This window comes from Athene noctua, chromosome 18 (genome assembly GCF_965140245.1).
Source record: "Athene noctua chromosome 18, bAthNoc1.hap1.1, whole genome shotgun sequence".
NCBI lineage: Eukaryota > Metazoa > Chordata > Aves > Strigiformes > Strigidae > Athene > Athene noctua.
Window position 1 is genome coordinate 5545034 of NC_134054.1, and position 25458 is coordinate 5570491.

Sequence of the window (25458 nt, forward strand, 5' to 3'; positions counted from 1 at the left end):
TCGGGCTGACCAGGTACTTATTTTCCTTTTTTTCCAAGGCAGCTCTTGACCAGCCTATCTCTCTGAACTGGCTGATGAACACGTCTTCACAAGAAAGCAACAAGAGCAAGCTGGTACACCAACTTATCTGTAATAAGTGACCACATGGTTGGTTATGCTCCTCTGACCCTTCCAAGAGAGAGCCCATGAACCACAAGCTGAAAACCTCTGTGGACTGGGTTAAAATCAGCATTACTCGAGCAAAAGCAATGCAGAGAACAGCCAAGACCTTGAGACCTGATCTCAAATTTTGATGGCTCATTGCTTGCTTGTACTCTCTTGGCACTGCTGCCCACGCTGCAGTGGAGTGCAGATGATGCCAGCCAGTCCTTCCAACACAGGCTTCCCAGCCACGCTGCCACCGTGCCGCGAGCTCTTGGCGTGACTCTCACTGATTACAACTGAAACGAGCTGCACACGAATTGACTGTGAGAAAGCCGAATTATTAAATTACCTGTAATAGGCCTTACTTAATATTTTACCTGAGCTGCTAGCTTGACCTGTCTTAGCTGTATCACAAAAATGAGAGAAAATGAGTTAATAATTCAGCTTAACAGCCTAGTGCTTCATTTAGTATACATACACAGTAATTTTAAACTATGTGAAAAAATGGAAGACAAATTCACTTGGGAGAAAATAAAATAGACCATTTAAGACTAATCTGTAATTATTTTTAACTTGGCTAATTAACAGATTTCCTTGCAAATTCTCAGAATATTCACTCCATAATGCAACAGTTTTAAGATCACATCACCACCCTCCCAGAAACATGCTGAATTCAAGCTAAGTGCAAAGCAAAAATCAATCTCGGTTACGAAATTCACAGTGAATACCCCTCAATTCTGTGTTCCAAAATCTGGACTCTGACTGAATGTGCTTTATGGAAAGTCCTTGGGGGTTGCCTCCAATCTCTCAGGCTCCCTTTCTACTCCTCACACCTTCCATGGTGTGTTTGTTTCCTAAAAGCATGGCAGCTCAAATGCCCTGCCGTAGGCCAGCAGCAAGAGCTCCACAGGAACAGGAAGCAGCTATTGCTCAAGCTGGAGGTGCACGTAACCAGCCATGCCATACGGAAACACCTCCTTCTACATCTGCAGCCGACGTCTCTGATCTCTAAGCAACCCCTGGCTTCTTAGACATGTTTTTAAAATTAACAAAAAAACCCCAAACACCGTATCTCTTTCCCACAGGGGTTTTGAAGGCTTTTACACACGCTTCTTAATGGCTAATCACATGTTAAATTACGAGCACGAAGTTACATCTTTTCCAGATCGTAACTGTAGTATGAGCATCTAGTATTCTGCAGAATGTATTAACCACTTCCTTTCTGACAGGTTCCCACATGTTTAAGATTAACTCAAAAGGCCATGTCGCTTGGCTGATCAACAGATCCTAGAGCAGCACTTCGCAGTCTCAGACCAGCTAAAACACCTGCGAAGGGATGAAAAGTTTGGAGTACTTTCAGAACAAAACAACAAGAACTGTTTTGATACATATTTTTCTTCTACTGACACCTTTCAGAGTTTAACAGTAGTGGTGGTTTAGCTTTTAAAGTGCAGAAGACTGGTTAAAAAAACCTAACTGAAAGGACTTGGTGAACAAGAGAACTGCATCTGTCAGCTACAGTCAGGTCGTGTTTGCCCACAAAAAACAGGAAACAGCTAGCCATGAAAACATCTAAGCAGACCATGAAACAACAGGTGAACTGCACAGTAAGCAGGCTAAGTCAATATTTTTCCCTAGTGCTCAACTTAACTCTTAAACGCTTGTTAACCACGGCTCATTCCAAACAAGTGGCCAAAAATTCATTTGTTCTTACAATGTGTACTAACACAAGAGACCATCAACAATGCAGTTTAACCACTGTTTTATGTCAGACACTTAATATAAAATGAGAAAATCCATACGAGACAATGCTCCACCACAGTTTTACCAATGGATTTCCAAGAATAAATAAGCCTGAATTTTCACAAAGACAGAAAGCAAAATAGATTAGAGTCTGGGAGTCATACACCAGAATGGAAAACTGCTGAGCAGTTTCAGGAGCAGACACTCCATTTGCTCCCTTCCCTGGGCTTTAAGCACCCAAGACAAATCCTCAAGGTGTGCTGCATCAGGGGAATAAATTACTTCTCTATAAATGTAAAGCCTACTTTGTGCTTTCAAAAGCACTTGGAGAACAGCTTCCTTTTTCTCATCGGCCTCTCAGTCCCTTCTCACATGATGTCTGGAATGTATTTTTTCCAAGAAGAAGAAAATGAGACTAGAAGGAATAAAAATTGTAGGAATTTATGAGCAGGTGTGGCACTTGATACAGTTATTTTTTTTAAATGACATTTTAAAGTAATAACCTATAAAATGAAAAGATGATGTACTGCCTGATCAGGAACTCATTACAATCTAGATCAAGGGATTATGCTTTGATTTGTCACTCTGAAAAAACAGATAAATTTTTTCTAATCTACTCTATCATTGAAGCGTATTTATGCCATCTACAATCTTATTACCTTCCTGTAATTTAGGGATACTTTAATTCATGGAGATTTACCTTAAACACTATCATTTTCAGATCTATAAAACCAAAGAATGCCAGTCAGCCTGTTGTCCAAAACCAGTAAATTTGAACCATTAAAATTACAATGTAATCAAAAGGGCCCTACACATTATACTTAAAGATTCATGCTTTAGATACTTTAGATATTCTAGCAGAACAAAGGAAAAACATGAGACCTTTTTTTAAAAAAAAAAAAAAAAATTTTTATGAGTATACATAGTTTGGAAGGAAGTAAGTTTTCAGCCTGAAGGCAGTGCATGATTAATTGCAATTTTGATTTTAAAATAAAAGATAAATGCATTATTTCCACAACTGCAAGCTCCTGACATTGATGACTAGTTTACCTACAGACTTCTTGTCATTGGCATCAGCAGAAGCTGACGAATGCCAGGAACTATAAAAAAGTCGAAACATTATTTTAGGTATCCAAAAGACTGCAAAGTACCTTTGAAAGTCTGTCTCCTGTCACAGTCAGATCTGAAAATCTTAGTTTTCACAAAGCCACGAGTTCTTAAAATCTATGTTAATGTGACTAAATGTAACAGGACAGGTTTAGAGCCCACCTGCACTGTTCTGTCACGTTACTATTCATATTTATTTCTGAAACTAAGTAATTTGTGGCTGTAAATAGGACATCATCTAAACGGACTGAGAAGCAATACATTTTCCACAGAGCTTCCAGAAACTAAAAAAAACCAACCCTCTGGTCAATAGTTCAACTCTTTTTTTTTTTTTTTCCAAAATCCTACTTATTTTCCATTTGCATAAATTCCACCTTCGGAATGCCATAGTAACTGATTATTCATTATTTAAATTTACTTTGGAAATTAAACTCAAGGGAAATCATCTAATGCATGTCAGACTGAAAATGAGCTGTGAATCTCCAAAGTTAATTTTAGCCTCCTGTGTGTTAAGAAAGATTCAAGTTCTTAACTGCCTTTTAGCATTAAGAACTACTTACTCAGCAAAGGCCCTATATTACTTTAAATGTAAACCTCTAACATAAAAAAATTGAACCTATAATCTTTAAAAGTTTTGTAAAAGCAGCTTCTCAGTTTTTCTCCAATATATTTAACCTTGGTAACTTGACAAGTGATTCTAAGTAAACATTCATTTTTTCACATTTCAGCTGCTTCCAGCATTACGTAAGCTTCAACATTAACAGGAGGAAAAACAAGGCAAGATTCTATTCAGTTGGATGAACAGCTGTGCAAGTTGTTGGCTGCTTTTTTAAAAAATATACATATATACATACACACACAGTTTTCAAGGAGTTGATTATGACAGATATGCAACAGAGCAGCCAAAAGTCATCACGTCAGAACTGGTAACCATTTGGTGAAATTGTATTGCACATGTTAAGCGTGTCAGACTAAAATGTGGTAATTTCTAACCTACAATTCTTGAATCTTTTCAAGTTCGGGAGATAGTTTTATTAAAAGATTTGCAAGCAATTCTTAGTGTTTTTAAAGCAACTTAGATATTATCTAGAACCACACAATTTGCCAGTAAATCAGGGGAAGTAGCTTGTATGTGATTTTATGTAGCTTGCCTTTAATGAACTACCTGAAAGGAGGTTGAAGAGAGCTGGGGATGAGCCTCTTCAACCAAGTAATAAGTGACAGGACAAGAGGGAATGGCCTCAAGTTGCACCAGGGAAGGTTTAGACTAGATATTAGGAAGAATTTCCTTACAGGAGGGGTTGTTGGGCCTTGGAATGGGCTGCCCAGGGAGGGAGGTGGTAGAGTCCCCATCCCTGGAGGGGTTGAAGAGTCGGGTCGACATATTGCTGAGGGATCTGGTGTAGTTGGGAACTGTCAGTGCTAGGTTAATGGTTGGACTGGATGATCTTCAAGGTCCTTTCCAACCTGGTTGATTCTGTGATAAAGAAAGGCACAAAGCACACAGTAGTGGGTCTCCCAGCTCTCTACCAACAGCGGTACTTCACCAGTTCTCTCGCAGTATACTGTTGTAGAGTTACATTATGGTTCAACAGATGATTGTTGGATTTCAGTGGAGGAGCATAAGGGAAACTTATTTTCAACACCAATTCAACTTAGAAAAATAATTTTCACTGTGTCTATTTTTACAGTCTTTATATCATAATTCATATATCAAAACACTTTTCTTGTCAATCTTGGTTTAGATCAAAGTGGAATTAAATCCATTTTTTTGTCCTAATATAGCTGCACTCACCCTTCACAGAAAGAACAAAGTTCTCTCAAAACACACTAGAGCAGCATGAATGGAATGCTGATTGTACTTTATTCTCCCTCAAGTACCTCTTTGAAACCCAGGAAAGGAAAAGTGGGCAAATAGGAAGTTTGTAGTGTAAATGACCCATTCTGCAAGTGGCATTCACTTAGTTGCTTGTAGAAAAAAATAATTTTATGCTGATTTCTCTATCTGAAAGCTAAATACTAGTTTGACTTAATGAGTTCCAATTTCTAACTGGAACATGTACCATCCAGGAAATCTTTACAGTCTACATGGGCTTTGCTGACACTGGTGATCTTCATTACTCCTCTACAGACTGAATTACCTCTTCAATTCCATGAAACAATCAGGGAAGGGAGGATCATTTTCCAGATAAATTTTTAAAAAGTACTCAGCACCCTAAGACAAAGATGAGATTCCATGCAACAAGACCCAGGCTAGAAACAGTGATTTTTGTTAAACATCTCAGCAGAACACTGCTGCCACATTTGACCAAAGGGTTCTTTGAGTGGCTTTTTACTGACAGCTGAACATCTCAGTGGGTTTAAAACCTCTATTTGAGGACACATTTTCTCAAAGGTTGGGTGCAAATAAAAGAGACGGACAGAGAAAAATCAAACAAAACACATACTGTTAAAGTAATTTGTTGAGTGTTTTAAATTCAGACTTGGTATATACCAGGATGTGTTCCTCACTTCAGAAGAGCTGCTGGCACTGTTACAATAACATTATAGCACTTCTTCGTTGAGAAAATGCAACATAGTACTTCCACTACAGGGAGTACAAAATTTGCCATGAAATTCCTTCCAGAAGTACTTCATCAACTTATGTAATCACTATTCAACCACAGGAAAACAGTAACAAAAAGCATCAAACTATCATATACTGTTTATATTCTTTAAAGAATTTGGCTCATGGAGGCACTCCTCTACATGCTTCAGAAAACGCATGAATAGTTTTGATAGATCACCACAGTGAATTTTACAAGTTTTAAAAACCAGTAACAGAAGCGATATGGCAGAAGGATGTTAATCCAGTGATCACATTCTGAACAAGTTCAAGCAATAACTTGCTGCCCTGACAGACAAAATAAATCATACATACTATCACTAATCTAAACTCCTTGTCTCAGAAAGCATCCTGTTCAGCTGTTTCTTTTTATAAACATTCTTCTCCTCTTAGTTCACTGTTTTAATTTTTCAACTATTGTTTTGTCCCAGTTTCATATGTAGTATAAGCCTCTTTCTCTCCAAAGGAGAGAAGCTTTCATGTAAGAAAAGACTTAATATTTGTTAAAGATTATTCTTCAGATGTTATCCCCAAGATACAGAACAGTTTGAGAACTCAAAGTTAATATTAATAGTCAGAAGTGTTTCTAATTACACCCAATAAAGCATTGTGAAAAATCCTGATGTCAGCATTTTGACTCAAAATATCCTTGAAGCAATAACCGAAAAGAATTTCTGCCCTCAATTCAATAGCAAGGTAAAGACTCGCTAGTTCAGCAAAAAGCCAGAGAATTTTGTCCAAGAAACTCATTTTGGTTGACTGATCTAAGTACAAGAACCAGTATATTTCACTGAAGGCTAAAGTTACACACAATCAAATTTAAATAGAAACCATCTGAAGTCTAGCTGTCAGAGTGTAGTAAGGTCCTAGAAGACCTTAAATAGATCACAGTCAGATTCTTCACCACTCATGAAAATAACCACTCACTGCCTTGAAGTGTGTACAAGAGCAAGACCTGCATGTGTAACACTGGAGGCAGCTTTAGGAATAAGATGAAAAGAAAATTAAATACTCCCTGTAGAGCCATCTAATCCTTTTTTGCCCCATGACTGCAAAGGATCACTTCTGTCAGGAACTCTGCACTCCAAACCATGTGATCTATCTAAATATTTACACTATGAACACCATTAAAGCTCTCCTCTGAAGCCATTAAACATAGTATATTCAGCAAGTGAAACAAAACAATTGCTATTTAGATTATTATTTAGTTTTAACTGATTTTATCAGGTAAGAAGCTGACCTGACTGCTCTCCTCTGCTGCGCTTTGTAACTCATGAGAGCCACACAGCTGTGGTTTTGGCTGAATATACTTTAAAATGTCAAATACCTACTTCCTTTCTGTTTTCTAAAAGAAAAAAGGGAAGCAGAGGGGGAGAAGGAGGAAGAAGAGGGAACCCATTTTGGTTACTATTTGTAACACTAGCACATAAATTGGCAGCCGTGCATCCAAGAGGCTTTTGTTCATATCTTTGGCCTCCCTAGAAATCTTTTTTTCTCCCTTCCCCCAAAGTATTACCAATGCTCAGAATGCTTTCTCCTCACTTATCCTTCCTTTCATGGCTTTTTCTGTGCTCTCTAGTCCTTTAAGCTCTATACTGATGAAGACACAACCACAACAGTCTTTTAATCAACATACTTGACACCTTCTCCCATGCTAGAATAGAATCAACTGGGAAGGATGCTCTGAGTCTCCTTTTGCTCCAACATGAAAATAAAAATATGAACTATATCTAAGCTTTGGGAGAAAACAAGAAAAAATACTCTGGGTAGAGAACAAACCATCAAAACACATACCTCTCATATTTTGTATATAGTTTAAAATCTGTACGTTCTACAGTTCCTATCAAACAGAGCCCAGTAAGTACTTAGCAATACAAGGAACTGTCAAGGAAGAAAATTTCAGCAAAAAATAATACTTACGGCCATAATTAACTCAAAAGGGTGTTTATACACCCGTACGGGGGATTGATACTTCTGCACCATAGCTGCAGTTAGTAAGACCAACTCAAACCTGAAAAAGAAAATTTTAGAACCATCTGTCAGATGTAAGAAGCCATTTTCAATCCTCTCTTACAATTATTCTGTTCGTGATACCATGCTAGCAATTCTATAAGAAATCCTTCACAATTCCTTGATGACTTTTTTTCCCCTCGGAAGATGCAATGAGACCCTGAAAAGCTATGTATATTTTTGTCAGAAATGACTTATCATTTCTTCCAAAGACAAAATTAGCAATTTTCAGTTCACTTTTAGTAACAAATCTTCAACACGCTCTGTGACTCTTTCATCAGGATGGTGAGACTTCCTGTGCCGCTGCTGAGAACCAAACATTGACACATACCAGCTAAAGGCAGAAAAGCACTGCCCAGTTCCCCCGCATGGTAGGTGGGCTGCCTTGCTTATAGGTCATTCTGAACTGAGACTGGTTTTAAAAAATAATCCACAAAAAAGTAGTTAAAAATACCAGGAAAACACCATGTTTTCAGAAAGGAAGAAACAATGGATCACTACAGCACACTGATACAAGGCATTCCTTCATCATTTCCAAATCAAATTAAGTCTTTTGAGAAAGAAACTCAAGAGATAGCTGGGAAGAAAAACTTAAAAGAAACTAAAAACAGAGCCAGAAAAAAATCACTAGCAAAACAGACATTATTCCCATGGCTTTGTGTCTGCTTTCCACGGCAAAGAGTTTGACCCAAACTCTCCTGAATGCAATTAGATTTATTGAAAAATACTGGCACTAGCACTTGCAGATGAAACCATGGGCTGCTGGCCAGACTCATTTTAGCAAGAGATGGTTTGATTACAAGTTCGTTTTAGTTTTATTTTTTAATGCGTTCTCACCTTTTCTATAATGCTTCTGGAAAGCGTTATCAACTCCAGCTACGGAGTACGGCAGCCGGGCACGGCGGCTTCTCAGACACGAGCAGCAGCCAACAATAAAGTCAAGAGTCACAAGAAAGTTCACCCGACATCCTAGTCAAGAGAGGAATTTACCCATGACTACCCTGCCTTTTTTTAAAAAAACCCACCTGAATCAGCAAAAAAAAAGCCGCAAACCGTCTCTAATCCTCGGACAAAAGGACTTACACAACAAAGAAACTCTCAACGTTTCTTCTCACCGCTGGCCAGGGCAGCGCTGCCCTCGCCCCGCCGGGCCCCCTCCGGGCCGGGCCAGCGCGGGGACCCTCCGGGCGGGGACGGGACCCGGCGGACACCTGTGACAGCCCCGCCGCGGGCTGTCCCGCCCGGCAGCCCCGCGCCGCCCCTGAGGGCACCCGGGCAGGGCCGCCCCGGCGGAACCAGAGCCCCGCGGCCGCGGCGTCGCCGCGACCCGCCCGAGGGCCGTTACCCGCCGCCCCAGCAGCGCTCGGGGAGCGCCGCCCGCTCCTCGGGGCTCACCGCCGCCGAGGCTGAGGGGAACCGGCGGACAGCAGGCAGGGAGCGGCCAGCGGGAAACTTGCCGCGGGAGACAGCAACGGCGGCGGCAGGGCTGAGGGGAGGGCGCGCCAGGGGCGGCGCGGGGAGCGCGGTGAGAGGAGGGGAGGGGGGGAAGGCAGGGGACAGGCACCCGCACGGCGACCCTTACCGCCTCCCGTCACGACGGCCGGCCGCGCTCTGGCCTCATGCCGGCGCGGGGCAGCGCCGCCGCCGGTTCCGGCGCGGGAGGGGCCGCGGGGCCGCCGCCGCCCGTTGTTACTAGTGACGGGGCGGGGGCGGGGCTTGGCCCCCGGCCAGCGGCTGCGCATGCGCGGGCGCCCGGCGGGGCGGCGGGGGGGGCCGCGGGCGCCCTGGCCGCGCGCTGCCTCTGCGCCTGCGCGCTGCGGCCGGGCGGGGCCGGGGGCGCGTGAGCGGCGGGGGGCGCCGGTGGCCCCGAGGGTTGGGGGTGTCGGGGTGCGGGGCCCTTCCGCGGGCACCTCCGCCTCGCCCGGCCTCCCTGAGCAGCGCTTCGGGCCTCGACCCCTCGTCGCTCCCCTCGGGGCCGGGGTCTGGCTTACGCCGCCCTCCTGCAGGCGAGGCCACGGCCCAGCCCGGGCCTGTGGCTCTGCAGGGGCTCCGTGCCGGTGCCGGTGAGAAGCGGGGCCCGAGGCACCCGGGCTGGACACCAAGCCCGGTGGAGAGCCGGGAGTAGCGGCCGCAGCACGTGGCAGCTGTGGTGGTGTCGTTGGGTGCTTTGGGGTGATGGTGCCCAAGCAGGAACTGGAGAGAAACTGCCGTAAAGGCCTGGCTGGGGCGAAGCGTAGCTCTGCTGAAAGGGGAGCAGCTGCGGCCGTGGATCACAGATGGTCTCTCCTGAGACAAGTGCTGTATCATTTCATCAGTGTGTATCAGTTGCTCGCTTTGGGCTAATCACCTGAGGAGGTGCTGAACCTGTCCCAGGTCGTCGCTTGAGCATCTTTCTGCCTCTTGCCTGTCTCCTGTCCTTAGCAGTCATCCTGCCTGGGGTGCTTTGCCGTTTGGGATGTCCGAAAGCCACCTGTCCTAGACCATGTCCAGCATGGTTTAACTATGATGTACTAAAAGCAAGGAATGCAGTTGTGTTTCCGTGTATCACAAACTGTTAAAATAAGGACTTGAAAACTAGGGGTCCATGCCTCCATTCCCTTCAGTGACCCTAGTAAGGCAAATTGTTTACCCAGAACATGTTTTGTTACTGGCTTACTCCCTCAGAAAACAAATCTTCCTACTAAAATTGAGAGTCCTTATCCTATCTTTTTGGTACAATTCTTTCTCTATGAAGGCTGGATTCGTGGTTACTATTAATGAGTGATTCAGCTACAGTTCTTTCTTACACAAACCATGTGTTTTTTAAAGCTGGTCAAGAACTGTCTGTTGTCTGATCTGAAACAAGCAGCTGTTTAATCTGTTGAAAAACTGTTTCTCTGAATCTGGTTTCTGTTGTGGCACTTGGCCGGTTGCCATCATGTAGCTGAAGTTAACAGGTTAATCTAGTAACTCTGTAATTAGATTTAGTTATCTGATTGATACTCCTTTCCATTATGCTTGTAACATCCTTTTCCTGCTCTGAAAGCCTGAGATACAATCCTACCAACAGAGCAGGGTGAGGAATGTACGCCCACTCAGATTCCTCTTTGTTCGTAACATTTCTCTCTTTAGATTCTGGGAATTGTTTTAATTCTTACTGACTGCCACTTTTCTACTTAACCAAATGGCCATATAACCCAAAAAACTTTGGACCTTTAAACATACTTGGAGTTTATTGATAGAGGAAAAGCATTAAAGTGAAAGTCCATAATTTAATGTCTAAATCGGTCATGGTAGGTGTCTTGCCTGTTTTCTGCAGATAGAATAATCTTAACAAGATAGACACAAAAGAGGAAAGTAATAGGGTTTTTTAAATTTTTCTATTATTGTTTATATTCCTGTTACATCTTCTCTTCTGGAAGCTCCAGCAGTGCATCATTAGAAGGAATATAAATGAATAAATGGGTGGGTGAAATGTTTAAGGGAAGCTGTGAGGCATGCTGAAGACTGAAGCCCAGAGGACACAGGCTGAAAATGCAAACCATACAATATTTTCAGAAAATTAGGAATGCAGCTTGCTAGATAGGCAGGGAGGTTGGGCCTTAGGGAGGTTATGCAAGGTCAGTCACTCCCCGCTGTCTGAATGCCTTTCCTGGATTGCATTCCTCCACGTTACGAACTTTGGTTATACAACTCAAAGCCCTGTCCTGTACCTTGTTTCAGACAATATTGCCATGGAAATGTATGAGAACTATTGGTAGTAAATCCTTTTTTATTAATAATAAGTAACTTAAAGTACAATTGCCTGGGAGCAGTGCAGAGCTGATGCATACAAGAAAAGATTCAAAACGCCTCCAGGTCTTGCTGTAATTCAGTGCAAGCCCCTGGAATTTCAGCAGGCAGGAACTCGCTCTGGTTTCTTTTGTTTACACCCCAGACAGTGAATAAACGTGAAGTGGTCCCGGCTTCTTACTGTCCAGCAGGTCTCATTTTTGCAGCTTTTGTACTAAAGAGACAAGATTGTTAGGAGTTCTCAACAAGAGAGCATGCATTCCTTCAAGGTCTTGCTGCTAAGCTGTACATTTATTAAAGGTATGTGAAAGAGGGATGAGATTTTGAGTTCTGATACACTGAAGTTCTTCAAGAGCCATTCCCTAATAAATCAGTCCCTAGTCGGTGGAATTTTTTATGTACTACTGGCTACATTGAAATAAATGTTTGCTTCTTAAACCATTAAAACCATGAAAAAGTTACCAAATGATAACATTTCCAGCTAAAATAAGTATGACTGACAAACAGCTAATGGGACAGAGTTGTGCCCTGGGGACATGTGATTCTGGTTTACACAGAGTTCTTATTAAATGCGTTATAGGTACTTAACTAGGTGTCACAATTTTTACTTTCCCTTGTCAGTCTAGGGAGCCAGTATCTGATGGTGCTGGATATGAGGTGGTGTGAATTCCTTCACTCCTTTATTCTTAAAACCAAAGTAACTGTGACACCAGAGTTCAGTCCTCCAGGCACACACCCGAGTGTGCTCATCTGTAACAGCTGTACATATTTTTGTAAGCTCCTTATATAGCCCATACTGGGGAAATGGTACAGAGGAGGAGAAATTTCTCCACATATCTCTGTAGATCATAAAGCCCTTTGTAATAGCAGGGAAGATACTAATAATCCCAATATGCAGATATAAATATTGAGGGTCACAAAATGCTATAGGAAAAGTCATGCAGTAGGTCCATATGAGAAAACAGACCAGAGCTCTTCACTTCCAGGTGATCCCCTTATTCCCAATCACTGCTGCCTTTTAGCTCTGCGGTAGTTTTCCACCATTGACAAGATGGAGAATAGGGTAAAATACCTCCAGACTAACTTGTGTTCAGAGAGGTGATGTTAATGTATGAAACCTAGAAGGCTCCTGTTGCTGAGATTCTTATTGAGGATTAAATTGGCCCTAGTTTACTGTAGTTTAGTGCAGTATAAGTGAAGGTGTATTAACTTTATATCGTTATTTGATTCATCTGAATTTTCTCTTGTGTCACAGTGTAGAAAAGCCTTAAATGACCTTGTAGACTGAAGCGCTTTATGTTTTCATGCCACAAACAGCCAGAAACACTTTTTCCCCTTTCTTCTCAAGTGAGTGATAGGAAAATTGAATTGCAGGCTGGGAGCTGGCCAGAGACACCAGCTGCCAGCGCTTGGACTCCAGCAGCTACATCAGAGCACAGACACCATTGACATAGCAAAGGTTACACAGATGAACTTCAGCACATAGGACTGAGTCCTGATTCATAAAATACATGGGATGAGCACGTGGAAAGCATCCCAGCCCTTATTCACATCGTCTCATTGCAAAGCCCGTAACCATTTCCTGCAGCAAATTCAGTGTCACCGCTAAAGCAAAAGTGAGCAGGTGGTGCCGGGGGGGCTGCTAGTACAGAAATAATTAAAGCGTGAGGAGCTAGCAGAGTGTACATCCTGGACGAAGCATCAAATCCAACACTCATTCCAATACCCACGTTGGATATTTGTAACATCCCAAAGGTCAATAGCACAATCTTCTTAGGGGAGCGTGAGGAGGGGGAGACACCCTTTGGGGCATTATTTTATCCTGCAGACATCAGGAGGTGGTACAGGGGAGGCAAAACATCAAAGGGAACTCACCCCCCACGACCTTTTTTCCAGTATAAAGGGAAAAACACTTGGATGGTAACTTGCTGGGGTATTTTATTGTTGCTGAAGATGTCAGGCTCATAACACAGAGAGCTGGAGCTGCAAGCAAGGAAGGGTTTACTGGGCTGTTGGGAATGCCCAACCTTTCTAATTGCCTTTGGAAGCACCCCTTGTGCCCGTGTGCCACTGCCTGGGAGCTGCCTGGTACCTGCCTCACCATGAATGGCCTGGTACCAGTCGTCTCTTTAAGTGAGTTAAAGGACAGCCTGGATCTGATCAGTTCATTAATAACACTACTCAATCCTTAGAAAAATATCAGTCTCAGCCAAGAGGCACAGCAAATGCAGGGATGAGTAAATTTCCTATAAAAATAAAAACAAAGGCTGTTTACTATCTTTTTAATGAGTCTGACAGTACAAATGCTCTCGTCTACTTCAACAAGCATTGAATCAAGCTGTTGGATTGCTCACCAGGTAACCGATTTTGTCCCTGTTTGCCTGTAAAATGTTGATTTTTAGGGTTTTTTTAAAATACCAGAGGAGTAATAAGAAACAATTACTTATTATTAAAAGTATTCCATAAATCCATCTCCTTTTAAAGTATGCACTGACTCCACCAGTCCTGGGTCTGCACCCTGTGGGCAAACACTGGATCCTTTCACTGGAGCTCCATCAGGACAAGCCTTCTTTGTGACTGCTGCTCCGCCAGCATAACAGCGCGTGTGTCTGTATAGCTTGTTCCCGTGCCTGAAGAAAAATGAGGCATATCATTATGAGGCACTTGCACACCAAAATAACTACCAGTATAGCTATTTCAGGGTTTATTTTTTAAACCACGCTGTCTGTGGATCAGGTCTGTGCTGGCAGCCTTCATCCAAGGATCTCTTAGAAAACACTTGAGAAACATAAGTCTCATGACACTATTTGCAGGCCCTAGAAACGCTGCTTATCTTCTCTGATCAGCAGAATTCTTTGCATGAATTCCAGTCCTGTATCCAAGGCAATCTCATTATTTGCTATACATGCTCGATCTGCTTGCTAATTTCTTTTTCCTTGTCACGGGGGAGGAACCTTCCTGTGCTCCACAGGCGTGCCTGTGTTTGGGAGATTAAAGAAAGGAAGCAAGATGCATAAAAAATGTCACCCACTTGCGGCGGCGGCAGCTGAATAGGGAACGCAGTTTAGAGACAGATGTTCCTTCCAATTGAATGGTCTGTGTCACTGATTCCAGCGTGTTCAATGCCCCTGAAAAGTGTGAGAAGGAGGGCATTGCTGAGCAGAAGGCTGGCTGCATCCAGGGAGCTGGCGTGCTGCAAGCAGCAGCTCTGCTGATTTTGACATGGCTGCAGCATTAATCCGTCTCATCCTTGACCACCACTGTCAGACTCTCTGTTCTGGAATTAGTTTGGCTAATGTACTGCATGATGGAAAGCCACATTTGCAATCTCTTTGCTAGGCAAGACTGAACAGAGATTGATAGCATCCTCCACCCCTGGGTAAGTGAACTGGTAGCAGAGCTCCACTGAAGGGATACCCACTGAGAGTTTGGCTCCATCTCTCTAGGGATGAGAGATGGTACATTTAACACCTCCCAGCTCTTGTAGCTGTCAGCATGGGGCAGGGAGAGCCTGAACAGAGAAGGAAGAGGTGGAGTTGCCTTTTGAGTCAAGCACTGGCTCTGTAACCCTTGTGCAAGTGGGATGTGTAGGAGTTTTTTCTGAGGACAGCTTCCAAACAGCAGTCTCAAAATAACTTGGTTTAATGAGGGGATGATCTCCAGTACAGGAAGCCTATTTGCAATCATGGTTTCAAGCTGGTAGCTACAGACTAATGTGTGACCACTAAGTATTTCAAATTAGCTAATGAACAGCTGTTCTGTTTGATTTGGTTTTGGTCGTAACCAGACTGAGTCTGAATTAAACAAGAGCCCAGTGATGAAAAGAACCAATATGCCCCAGTGCAGCTCCCTGTACAGAGACTGGAAACAAGCCCAGTGCTTTCTTAGTGTCCCATCCCTGTGTGCACTTGGGCCTTCCTGGGCCTTTGCTGCACCACCTCCATGGGGAGCAAGAAAGGAGAGGGGTCTTGAGCACCCAGGAGGTAGCAAGAGAAGAATATGGCAGTGGTGGGAGTCGAGGCAGCACCAGTCAAGCAGAGGCAAGACCCCCAGGCTCCAGAGAAGCAGAGGACAAATCTGGTTCACCCAAAGCTGACATCCAGCTTGGGAAGCAGAAGAGGGTGCAAGGCAGACAGAATGACATGGAAGGGAGATCACTGTATACCCACCAGAGCTCCAGCTAAATTAGTTTTGCATCTCAATTGGCAGAAAAGGACTTGTTGAGGGGGCTGGGCACCCCTTTATCACTACTCTGAGAGATGCAAGCTCCGCACTGGGTGAACAGCTGTGTGCCTTCCCTCCCCATCACTGCCGTGGCTACATCCAGCATGGGCATGTTCAGCGACATGCAGAGAACTACTGGTGATTGCAAAAAAACCTATTAGTACATGGATGTAAGACACATCAACACTGCGCTGCTCAAACTAACCCAGAAGGTGGTTTTAAATGTAGGCAAGCTAACTGCCAAAAATAAACCCCCAACCCACCCTGGCTGCTGCGCTGTGCCATGGGAACTATATTGTGCATATGATCAGATTCAGCAGGACACAAGCAGCCTAAGGGTCTTTTTACATTTGGCTTGAAAAGGCTAAAAATAGCACCCCAAACCACACTCCTTTTCTGCATTGCCATCTCCTCTGCCTGTTCCTATTCACTGGCACTTTTACATGCAAAGCAGGATTTGGGATCCAAGGCCCGGTAATTAGACTCCAGCCCAGCAGCTGCAAGTGGAACAGCTGGAGGTGTTATTTTTATGGGTTATTAATTGACTCCATGAAAAAAAGTAAGCCCAGCAAACAGAGCCAGCGAGCTGCAGTCCACAGCCACATGACAAGGTCTTAGTGACAGAAAAAGATAAAATAAAAGAGAGCCCAGTCTCCTAAAGCCGATTAGTTATAGCAATTTCTCCAAAGCTAAATATAGAAAAAAAAAAAAAATCCTCCCCCATCTTCAGTTCCGTTGACAGAGATGAGAAAGCACAAGGAAGGAGATAGAGAGAAATTTCATTTTTCACTTAACCCCCTCATGGGTTGCAGAGAGAAACTTCTGCCTCGGTGATGCTCCCAACACTTAAAACCAGATTCCCCTGGCAGCTACGCCCTGACCACCCCTTTCCTCGGCCCTAACAAGTGCAGCTGCATTTGCCTCAGCCACGAAGCCCAGACTCAGCTGAGCAGCATCACAGCACTGGGCAGAGCAGCAAAGCGGGGAAGGTCCCGGTACCAGCCCAGCGCCCGGTCACGGCTGGGCCAGCATGGTCCCCAGCACCTCTCTGCTGGGCACAGACAGGTGAGCTTTCAGAGCCTCCCCTTCCCAGGCACTGTCTGCCTCCCTTCAAAGGGGCTGAGCCATCCACACTGCCCAAAACCAAAGCAAGAGAGAGCCAGGAGACCTCCTGCCTCCAATTCTCCTTCCTCCCTGCCTTCCCTGCAGCTGGGGACAGACAAGGCTTGGGAACAGATGAAGCCACCTGGGGCCTGGCAAGAACCCCTGAATCAGGGGCCAGAGTAAGGAAAGGCTCAGGGTGCTGGTGGTAGGAGAGAACGGGACCCAGCCATTGCCTCGGTAAAACCTACTGCGTATCTCCTTAGACCTCAGGAAAATAAATAACAGGCAACTCCAGCAGGGATGCTGAGAAGCCAGAAAACTGGCAGAACATTTCAGATTTAGGGGAAATTAATTTAGCCCTTGTCTGGACGCTGACAACCAGCAAGGCCTTGTCCCCAAGACAGCCCATATTGCTGGCCCAGGCTGTGGCCTCTTTGTGCAGGCCCTAGGTTTAACTTCTGAAAATAAATCACTGCTGTAGAGCGGAGGCGAAACAGCACCCCTCACAGCAGAGGACAGCCAGGTTCACCACGCCTGGGCATCGCCAGTGCTGGCAGCCAAAGGAAGGGAGAGGCAGTGGTAAGGCTGCTGCTGCTTTGGACCAACATCTTTCCAAAACTCAGCCTAGGAAAGCCCCCTCCGCAGCAGTGCTCAGCAGGAGGTGGGACAGCCCTGTGTTCCACTGCGCCAACACAGGGATTTCTTCCCACTTTCATCAGCCATACAGCAGGAGGAGCACTGGAGGCACCCCCAGGCTTCTCTTCCCAATGTTCAGTCATAAGCAAGACGCACAGACAATGGTTAGAAGAGGGGGATATTTCTCTCCAACCTCCAGCCTTGAGGCTAACCGCCCCTCCTGCTAGGTTTGGGGTATTTTCAGTCCCTCCCATGCTCCCAGCTGCACTGGCTCTGTCTCTGGAGGCAGCTGAGGGAAATGGGTGTGTTGTAATCTCACCCTTAGGAGATGACTTGTTTGAGGTGCAACCAGTTCCCTTAGACATACCTTCAACATGAGCGTGCGCTCATCCAGACATCCAAGCCCACTCCTGGCCCTGCTGCCAGGACCAGCTGTGTTCTGTGCCAACCTGGCAGTGCCAGGACCGTCCTCGTGTAGGAAAGCTCCTCTCGGAAAGCCAGCTCTGCTGAAGGCTGGAAAGAGCTGTCAGAGCTCCTGCTGGGTGCCAGCACTTCATTCCTGTAGGACAGGGTTGTCTGTTAGTCCTTTATTTCCTGCTGCTTTGCCTCAGCCACAGTCTGCCTGCTCCACACGCAGGGCCCAGGGTGCACAACCCTCCCTGAGCCACAGCAAGGCCACGGGGCTTCCAAAACACAGCAGGTTTCATGCTGTTACATGGCCTGTCCCCAGGCTAGAGTTCTCTACAGAAGCATCAGCTTCATGCAGAGAAAAAGGCAGAAGTGCCAGGGGCACAGAGACAGCCCCAGAATAGGGTTCCCATGGGGAAGGCAGGGCTGGGTGCCCAACTTCAGGGCTACAGGGACACATCACCTTTCCCTTCGCCCATTAATTCAGCCAAACCAGACAATTGCTCTGTCTGACAACACAGGAGCAGTAGTGTTGCCCTCTGTCCCCACGGTGGCTGCACAGAGCCACCCACCACTACCTTTAACCTGGTCAGGTGGGCTGCAAACATGCTGTAAAGGGAAGGGAATTCAGCTGCAGCAGCATGACCCTACTCAGGCCTGGGGAGATGCATGTTGCTCATGCATCCACAGGTCTGGCAGTACCACATCTCCCCAGGCTTTTTTCCCCTAGTAAGGCTCAGTATATGCCATCTGTGCTACCATCACACCTCTCCACAAGATCCAAAGTCGTGGTGGCACAGGGGTAGACAGTGCTCTGGGGACAGCAGAAGGGAAGGAAGCTTCTTTGAGGGGGTGTCAGAACCACAGGTGACCTCACTGGAGAGCAGAACTGCAGGCAGCCCCTGGGGTTGCAAAAGTCTTTGGCCTCCACAGCGCAGGATGGAGATTTGAGAGCAAAGAACGTCAAGCAAGCTGAAGGAGAGTGACATTTTCCTTCCCAGCAGCTATATCCTTGCCCACACAGCCAGTGAGATGACTCCATACAGCTAACGATGCGACATGATTAGTAAACAAATGATGCATTTGCACCAGGAAGACAAAAAAAAGAGGAAGAATGAGAAAAGCAAGGAAACAAGCCACATTTCGGGATAGTAGCATGCAGCAGTGAGCTCCTTAAAAATCTGCTGAGGAAGGCACTTGCACAGCACATGGTTTGGGCAGATCAATGAAGCTGCAAAGTGGCCTGCTCCTGGCAGGCACACAAATCCACTTTCTAATGAAATTTACAGCAAGTGGAATTTAGGTCACTACTCAGAAACATTCCGTTTATTCCAGGCAGCTTTTTAAATATTTAAGAAATAGCTGCAAATGAAGCCTGTTCACCTCTGCCTGGAAGGTCCAACTTGAGGCTGTGGCAGATTTTTTAGCTACAGCTTAAAGAATATGTATTTTTAAGCTGTCTTTGCTTGCTCCTTCCCTTCATCGTCACAAGACAGTTATTGAAACCAAATCCTACCATGCAGTCCTGGCACGGGTGGGAACTAAGGGCCCAAGAGATGCTCAGGCTGCAGCGAGCCCAGCCTCATCCCTTCCCCAGGGTCAGGGCAGACGTGACCTTCCTGCAGCCTGTGCTTTCCCTCCAGCAGTAAATCCAGGACTTGATCTGCTGCTGAAGGAAGACCAACACTACAGCATGATCTAAAAACGGCTCTCAAGGGAACAGCTAAAAGCAGCCTCTTAGCAGAGGTGAACCTTCTCTAAAGGCTGAGTGATGCTGAGTGGAAGGATCTGGACTGGACTGGTGGTTGCTAGCACTATTCCCAGATGTCATGCTTTGAGACCTGCCGGAGCCTTTTCAATGGGTGATCGAGGAGGAGAGCTGGAAACCAGGCAGTTCTCCAGCTGTTTACCCAGCAGAAGCATCCACAGCTCCAAATCTTCATGCTCTCAATTCCTGTACAAATCAGAGTGAATGCACAGACATTTCCTCTTCTGACAATGCAAAGTTCAATGCTTTGCATAACAGGCTGATGGGCGTTAACCAATTCCTGTCCCAGCTCAAGGTCCAGCCAGCCAGTCACAGACCTCAGAGCTTTTCCAGCCCAAGCACAAACCAGGAGCAGAGGAGCAGAGAGCAAAAGGTGGCCTCAGGTCACTGCCGGGCTCCGCAGCACATGGTGCTGGTTCCTGGCTGGCTCTTGAGGACTGACCCAGCAGGGAGTAATGTGGCCTCATGGCTACAGGGGTAGAGGGCTTAGTGTGAGGAGAGAAACCACCTCCAGAGCAAGGCACTTGCTGGGATGTGCTCTGAAGGTCAAAGCAGTTTTCCCCATTGCTCACAGACTTGTCCTACCTTGGCAGCTGCCCGCCCGCTCCCGGCCTCCATTCGCTGCAGCCAGGGCATCTCGCCTGCCTGCACAGGACCTGCTCCCCTTGCGTGGGTCTGGGCTTCCTCCCAGCGCTCAGGATTTGGCCTGTCTGCAGTTGAGGTAAAACATGGGTGCATATGCAAACACCTCTGCCTCCTTCCTCGTTATTTTTGACTTGGACACATAAATATCCATTTCATGCTCAGCTGATGAAGGATTTGCTTGGCTGGGTTACGACCCTGGCTGCTGCTCTGCTGCTGGCTCTGTACCAGGATCTGGCACCAGAAGACAGTCGGTCTCTGACCTACAGCCCATCATCACTCCTGGGCTTGGACGAGCACACCAGGACGCAGCTGCAGGGCACGGCTGCTGCACGCGTGTGGCACCAGCCACCAGGGTCCTTGCCCTCTGTGCTGCCCTGCGAGACAGTGTTGGGGCATGGCACAGGCTGTATGCAGAGAGGATGAGGAGGGACCGGTGACGGGGAGAATATATCATCCCTGCACAGCTCCACAGGCCTCACTTTCCTCTCCCCCTCTCCCATCAGTGCTGCATGCCAGCATGCTCCGGATGGTTCAGCTGCAACCCTGGCTCTGCTCAGCCCTCGGCTGCGACCGTGTGTGCATTTGCCCTTGAGTTAATTCACACTGGTGCCCGTTCATCCAGGTCACAGTGTTGGCAACAACACCCATGGACAGAGAATCTTGCAGGCGGGTTGGGGGGCACTGGTGATCCCACTGGCCCCCCCATCCCAGAGCTAGGATCCTGTCCTCTGCACACCTCTGCAGAGCTGCCTCCCCTCACCCTGCCTCAGGCCTCCTGCCTGCAGCTCCAGGAGGGGAGAGCACCAGGAACTGCAGCCGGTTGCTCTGTGTCTGCAGAAAAGTGACCCACCAGGTAGGCCACACACCCCTTGCTTTCCCCATCCATAAAATGGAGTAAGCCAAGCTCTCATGGGTAGCCACAGGCACCAACTGCTTTTGCTTTCTACCTAGGAGGAAAAATGCTCGGCATCAGGTGTCCCACAGGAGGGATCAGATACTTTATTCAATCCTGTAGACAGTGGAAAGGCACCTTCATCCATCCCCTCCTCCTAGGTGCCCGCAGAGTTTCATGCTCCCCACCCCTTTCTGCTGCAGCTGGCTGCAGGAAGCAGCAGGTCCCTTTTCCCCTCCACCCCGAGGGGCTGCCCTCTTGCTCAAGGAGCAGGGCATATATTTTGAATCCAGAACATCATGCACTGACCACTTAAAACCAAACAACCCAGGTGAGAGCACAAAACAGATTCCAGCAAAATCAAGGGAGCCCAGCAGAGCAGGGTGCCTCACTGTGAGTTTTACTTTCACACATCTTTTATGATCTCTTGGCCAGTCCCAGGTTTTCTATTCCACAGGAAATTCCAACACCAAAAAACCCAAATCAGGCCAAATTCAGAGGGTTTTGGGTTGGTTTTTTTCAAAAACTTTAAAGAAAAAGGAAGAGCTGTAATTCTAGAGCAGTGAATTAGGGATCACAAACTGCAAGAACAAACACTTACAGCACCACAACGTCCCAACCTTTTTGTACGTAGGCAGCATGTCCTGACCTTAAGTTTTACTTCCCCCAAAAGAAGTTGGGCTTCCAAGTGGGCTGAAAAGCCAAGTCATTCCCCATGGATGCTACCGTGCCACAGCTGACCCTCACATATAGCGATGGTATCACAGACCTTCCGTGGGCCTGGGCACTTTCCTGCAGGGGAAGGGAATCCTCTGCATGACAGAAAGGGCAACTGTGCCATCCTGCATTCAGTGCACATATACCCATCTTTGTGATGAAGATCTGGCTGCCATCACTGCAGAGCTGCCTGCTGTGCTGGGCAGTGCTGCTGGGCAGCTTCAAGCAGGGACCAGATGCTGCTGGCTGGCTGGCAGAGCTTGGGTTGACCACCTTCAGCACTGAGATCTCCAGGGCCTCAAGTCCATCAGGATTTTCCCCTGCAGCAAGAACACTACTGAGAAGTCATTAAATAACCCAGTTCTGTGGTTAGAAGCAGGAGAAGATTGCAAACAGTATCTGTGCTTGGTGCCCTGGGTTTATGTTGCAGGACAGATCCCAATCTCTCCACAAAAACACAATGGGCAGAACTTTTTCCAGAAAGTCACGGGATGTGCAGAGCATGATCTCACCAGTCAGAAATGGAGGAACTGAGAAAGCTGTGCACGGCCAGCAGGCTAGGACAAGCAGAGCCAGCGAGGCTGTAGCTCCCTGGCCCGCAGAGCTGACGTAAGGGCTTGATGCTGCCAAAAGGCAGAGGTCCGGCTCACCAAGCGCCCACCAGGACCTTCTGTGGGCCAGCCTAGCTCCTTAATCCAGCTACAATAAAATGCTTTTCTGCCAGACGAGCAAGTTGCATCAGCTCCCTGCAAGAAGTAAGAAAAGCCAGCCAGAGCTGGGCACGGTAAGCGCTGCAGCTCCTTTCCCACAGTGACAGGCTGCTGGAGCAGCTCCTATCCCCATGTCCCCAGAGCGGCCGGAGGAACTGTGTTAAGGCACAGGGTGATAATGAGCAGAGAAATCCCATGTGCGAGGACACAGGGACCCAAGAGCGTAAGAGAAGAGCAGAGGGGAGTTGAGCTGCCTGGGGCTGGAAGGTTGGATACTGCAACAGAGCAGCCCACCCACCCATGCAAAGGGTTAGAGCTGCTCCTGTCCACAGATCCATTTTCAAGCAAGCTGACAAATGGATCAGAAGCTGCAGAGCCCCAGGGGCTACATGGGGCTCTGCTGTGTGTGGGGAAGGAAGGCATAAAGGCCAGGGCAGGGTAAAGCAATGCGTGGAGGGCCACCAGGTCTGTGACCTGCCAGAAAGCAATGTTCCCTCCAGCAAGCAAAGACCTTGCTCCAACAAAGCACGCTTCCCCTCGGCTCGCTGTCAGCACGGGGAGCACGTCCAAGCAGATAATTCATTGCTCTGGAGACTCGTGTACTCATGAGACAAGCTATTCTTACCCGCACAGGAAGGAACGGCTTGCAAACAGCACAAACAAGCGCATGGCTCAACCTTATCACGGCATGCAGGGCACAAATGGTGGACGAGGCTCCTCCAATTACTCATGCTTCGACAGTTGGGTTGTGTTTGCAAAAACACGGAGCTGCAGTGGTGGCCAGAGCACTTTGTGCACGACCCCCCTCACGGCTGGGGAGAAAAGTAAATGGCACATGCTTGCAGAGCCAGAGCAAAGCACTGCTCCAGGGGCCAGACTGGGTGCAGCTGACACACAGACACCCACCATCCCTGCCAGCACCCTCAGTGCCTCTCCTGGGGCCCTCTGCAACTCTCGCAGGGCTCGCAGCCACCCCCACATTGCCCAGCACCAACCTGCTGGGAATGTGTGAAATCCTCAGAAAAGACAAGCTGTTTGACACTGTCTACCTTCACACAGGCAAGAGACAGCAGAGAGGGAGAGGGAGACAAACACCTCATTTACAGGACAAACACCACAGGGTTTAAAAACCATTTCCCTTTTGGGAGAGCCTGGAGCTAACTACAGTGGGGATTAATTTTGCCCAATTAGTGGACAAAACTAGTAAAACAGCACAAGCTCCAAAACATATCCATGTGATACCAACACTGACTGGCTAGGGTGTTTGCCTACTCTTTGTCTTGGCAATAAATTCTCCGTTGCTGTTTTAAGAGGCTTACAGCAGCCTGAAGTCCCAGGAAAACCCAATGGGCAACTGATAAGCAAACCTGGGTGCACCCATGTTCCTGGGAGGCTCCGCAGCAGGCGAGCAAGGACAGGGGATGTATCACCCTGCTCCAGACAGGCAGAAACCACTTTTACAATGCAGTTTGAGTCACTCAAGTTGATAAACAAGAAAGATCCTTAAGCATGATTTGCAAGTTACACAGCCCCAAATATCCAACTGACCCACTTCTCCCAGGTCGGTTGTGCTTTCCTCAGGTGAAGGCTGTTTACAATCTCTAATCCACTTTGCATGTTGGTTAAGCAGAGTCCTCAGCACACTGAGGCAGCAGAGGCTGCATCCTGCCTGTACCTGTCAGCCCAAAGAGGCTTTTACTGTAGCTCTGCCTCCAGTGCAGCTGATGGCTCCAGCCGCTGGACTGTTTTCACAGCAAGACCCCAGGAGAGGCGCCGGGACAGGCTGGGGACCATGCTTGGCACTCGCATGCATACGACCGTATCAAGACACAGCATTGCCCAGGAGAAGCTGGGGAAAAGCACCTTTTTTTTTTTTAAAAGCAGTGACCAGCTCCTTGCTGACTCATTCTGAATTAAAACCTTCAAAGAGAACACTGACATTATTTTGGCAAGAAGATGGAAAATTTACTTGAAACTGAAGGCAGAGAGGCCATGGCAGGACTGCCCTTCCCACAGGCACCCCCTCAGCTCCCCACCCTCAACACTCACACCCCTCAGCCCTGCCAGCACCACCCCACTTTGGCTGCCTCCCCCTTGCTCTCCAGCCAGCCCTACCCCGACACCCACCCAGCTGCAGTAGGAGCAGGAGCCAGCAGACACCATCCTGCTCCCCTCGGATGTAAAGATCGAGCTCCCAAAGGTCCACAGACCCCAGCCAGGACCAGTAGCCAGCAAGGACTGTACGCTCCTCTGCATCTCAAGGAGCAGCAATCCCATACTCTGGAAGATCCCATCTCTCCTTTGGGTGCTCCGCAAGCGCTGTGAGTGCTAGAGCAAAGCCAGCATCACCGGGTTCAGTTCTGCTCAGGAATTCATTCTTAACATGATAGAAGCAAAAATTAGTAAGATATCCTGTACTTGGCCAAGAAGCCAGCATGGCTGCCACGAGCTGAGCAGCTTCTGCACACACCTCCCAGCAAGCAGCTCAGGTTCATGGCATTTCACGAGTGTTTCGCAGCACACTGGCCTCAGGTTTGGCTTGAGAGTGTTGCAGATTGTGTGAAAATTCCTTCTACCTGTGAAAGGAAATCTAGGAGCCAGGCTCTTTGCAATGCAAGTGAAAAGTTACTACTTGCTGTTAGCAAGGGTCCGTTTTACTACCCATGTGGAAGAAAAGGGAATTTGGCATATTCAAGTTAACCCTCTAAACCTCTTCCAGGTACCCACACTGGAGGTGGGCACTAACCATACCACAGCTACAACAGAGCCACTTCCCCCGGGCACACACACACCTTGTTGCTTACGAGTCATTCCACTGGCCAGGGCCGAGCACCATCACATGGAGCCCAGCTGATGGTTACATAACACATGGGCAACGTGGGCCGCCGCCAACGCACGGAGCCCGGATCCTCAACGGAATGTAATCCCGCCGCGGCCTCGCTGCCTGCACAGCCGATTAAAGGAGGAAAGGCTC

General features: G+C 47.0%; 1 protein-coding gene and 1 long non-coding RNA gene across 4 annotated transcripts in view; both read right to left on the reverse strand.

The window, feature by feature from the left end:
* SEC14L1 (SEC14 like lipid binding 1) overlaps positions 1-9293 on the reverse strand; it is a 43864-nt gene extending 34571 nt beyond the window's left edge. For 2 of the 3 annotated variants that reach the window (XM_074921938.1, XM_074921940.1), the window contains exons 1-2: positions 9192-9293; positions 7520-7610 (exon numbers count right to left, since the gene is read on the reverse strand). In XM_074921938.1, the coding sequence (XP_074778039.1) occupies positions 7520-7582 (63 nt within the window). In that variant the 5' untranslated portion in view covers positions 7583-7610; positions 9192-9293. Of the gene's footprint in view, positions 1-7519; positions 7611-8446; positions 8558-9191 lie in introns of those variants that run through there. The other variant, XM_074921939.1, reaches the window with a different exon arrangement.
* Positions 9294-24580: 15287 nt separating this feature from the next.
* Positions 24581-25431, reverse strand: LOC141968013 (uncharacterized). The gene is made up of 3 exons (XR_012634795.1): positions 25277-25431; positions 24955-25060; positions 24581-24861 (listed from the first exon to the last, which is right to left on the reverse strand). It is a non-coding gene; the product is annotated as an uncharacterized LOC141968013 (long non-coding RNA).
* Positions 25432-25458: the final 27 nt, after the last annotated feature.